General features: G+C 74.4%; 1 protein-coding gene across 1 annotated transcript; it reads right to left on the reverse strand.

Annotated features, from left to right (window-relative positions):
- Positions 1 to 528: 528 nt before the first annotated feature.
- ATOH1 (atonal bHLH transcription factor 1) lies at positions 529 to 1410 on the reverse strand. Its single transcript, XM_062575020.1, has one exon. It carries the CDS (start codon positions 1408 to 1410, stop codon positions 529 to 531), a length of 882 nt encoding a protein of 293 aa, XP_062431004.1.
- Between the last annotated feature and the right edge of the window lie 564 nt (positions 1411 to 1974).

A 1974-nucleotide genomic window follows, 5' to 3' on the forward strand; every position in this document is an offset into this window, starting at 1 on the left:
TGTCTCCGTAACAATACGACCCAGAGGGAGGATCGGAAGACTTTTGTGCCGGTATCGGTGCACGCTCGCGTTCAGAAGCGCGCCGCCGGCATCCGAGCAAAGAGCCGCGACAGGGAGAGCTGACAGCACAGTCGCTGCTCGCCAAGCGAGGCTCCGCACTACCAGGTAGCGCCTTGGCAGGAGGGAACGACGACTTCTAGGCAAAGGAAACTTTAAAAGCAGTAATTAAAAAATAAAACCCTGATAGGGTGGGGCGGGAATAAACGATACAGTCACTAAACAACAGCCATTCTCATTGACAAACCAAAGAGTTAACGGGGGGGGAGAAGAGGGACGGATTTCAAATCAACTAAGAGGACCCGATGCTATCTTAGACACCAGCACGCCAGACTGCCCAGCCGCAGCGGGCACATGGCAAAGTCCGTGCGTCGGGGAGCGGCCGCGGCCCCGCGCCCTCCCCGCGCCGGCGGTCGCAGCGCCAGGGCAGCCCGGCGGCGAGGGGACGGGACCGGCCTCGCCGCCCCCGCCCTAGCTGGCCTCGTCGGAGTCACTGTAGTGGGAGCGGGGTGAGAACTCCCCGTCGCTCCTGTGGGACCGGGGCGACGTTTTGCTCCTCTCCTGCTGCTGCACGGGCTGCTGCATGAGGAGGGCGGGGGAAGGGGCTCTCTGTCCCATCAGGGCGCTCTCCTGGAAGGAGGGGAAGTGCAGCGGGTCGAGTTGCACCGAGTAACCCCCCGCGGCCGGTGGCGGGGGGAAGCGAGTCCTGCCGTGCCCAGGCGGCGAGGCTCTCGGCGGCCCCGGCGGCGGCGGCCCCGGTGGCGGCCCGGCGGTGGCCGCGCAGGGCGGCTCGAAGGGGGCCCCGCGGTGCTCGGCCTTGCCCGAGGGCTCGGGGGGCGCGGCGGGACTGTGCAGCAGCTCGGCCAGGGCGCTGATGTAGATCTGCGCCATCTGCAGCGTCTCGTACTTGGACAGCTTCTTGTCGTTGTTGAAGGAGGGGATGACATTGCGCAGCTGGTCGAAGGCGTGGTTCAGCCCGTGCATCCGCCGCCGCTCCCGCGCGTTGGCTGCCAGCCGCCGCTGCTTCTGCACGCCGCTCACCTGCGCCCGCAGGCCGGCCCCGCCGGGGCCCCGCGGCCGCCCGCCGCCCGCCGCCGCGCCTCGCGTCCCGCCGGGGCTGCTCTCGCCGCCGCCCCGCCGCCGCGCCGCGCCCCCCGCCACCGCCTCCTCCTCGTCCTCTCCGGGCAGCAGGTAGCGGGGCGAGGCGGCGGGCACGCGTGCCGCGCAGCACACGCCCAGCCAACCCGGGGCAAAGCCGCAGCCCGGCGGCTCCGGCCCCAGCAGCGGCTCCGGCGCCCCCAGGTCGCGGCCGCCGTCAGCCCACTCGGCCGCGGCGGCGCGCGGGTGGCTCATAGCTCTCGTGCCGGGGCGCTGGTGCTAGCGCCGCGCGCGCCCAGGGGCCGGGGCGGGCGCGCCGCGCGGTGCCGCCTGCCTCGCGCGTGGCGGCGCGCCGTCTCCGGTTGCGCCCGGCCGCCGCGCCCCCCTTTAAGGAGCGGCACGCGCCGGCTCCCCCCGTTCCCCCCGCCCTCGCGCCCCACCCCTCCCGCCGCCCGCCCTTCCTCGCGCCGGTCGCGTGTCGGCGCGGCCAATGGCGCGCGCGCGGGGGCCGGCGCGTGCGGGGAGCCAATGGCGCGCGGGGCGCGGCCCGCCCGGCGCGCGGCGCGGCGCGGCGCGGGGAAGGGGAAGGAGAAAGGGAAGGGGAAAAGGGAAAGGGGGGCGGCGGCACGCGCGTGCCGCGCCGGGAGAGGCGCGCGCCGGGCGGGGGCCGGGAGAGGCGCCCGCCTCGCCGCGCGCTCGTTCCCCCTTCCCACCGCGGCTCCCGCCAGCCGGCGCGACCCCGGGCCTCTCTGAGGGACCGGCGGGCGCTGCTGTCCCCAGCAGGCACCTACCGCCCCTCCCTCCCACGCTCGCTCCGGC

This window comes from Rhea pennata, chromosome 4 (assembly GCF_028389875.1).
Source record: "Rhea pennata isolate bPtePen1 chromosome 4, bPtePen1.pri, whole genome shotgun sequence".
Classification (NCBI taxonomy): Eukaryota; Metazoa; Chordata; class Aves; order Rheiformes; family Rheidae; genus Rhea; species Rhea pennata.

Coding starts and splice junctions, on each gene's coding strand:
- ATOH1 (XM_062575020.1), bottom strand. CDS start 1,410: ATGAGCCACCCGCGCGCCGCCGCGGCCGAGTGGGCTGACGGCGGCCGC.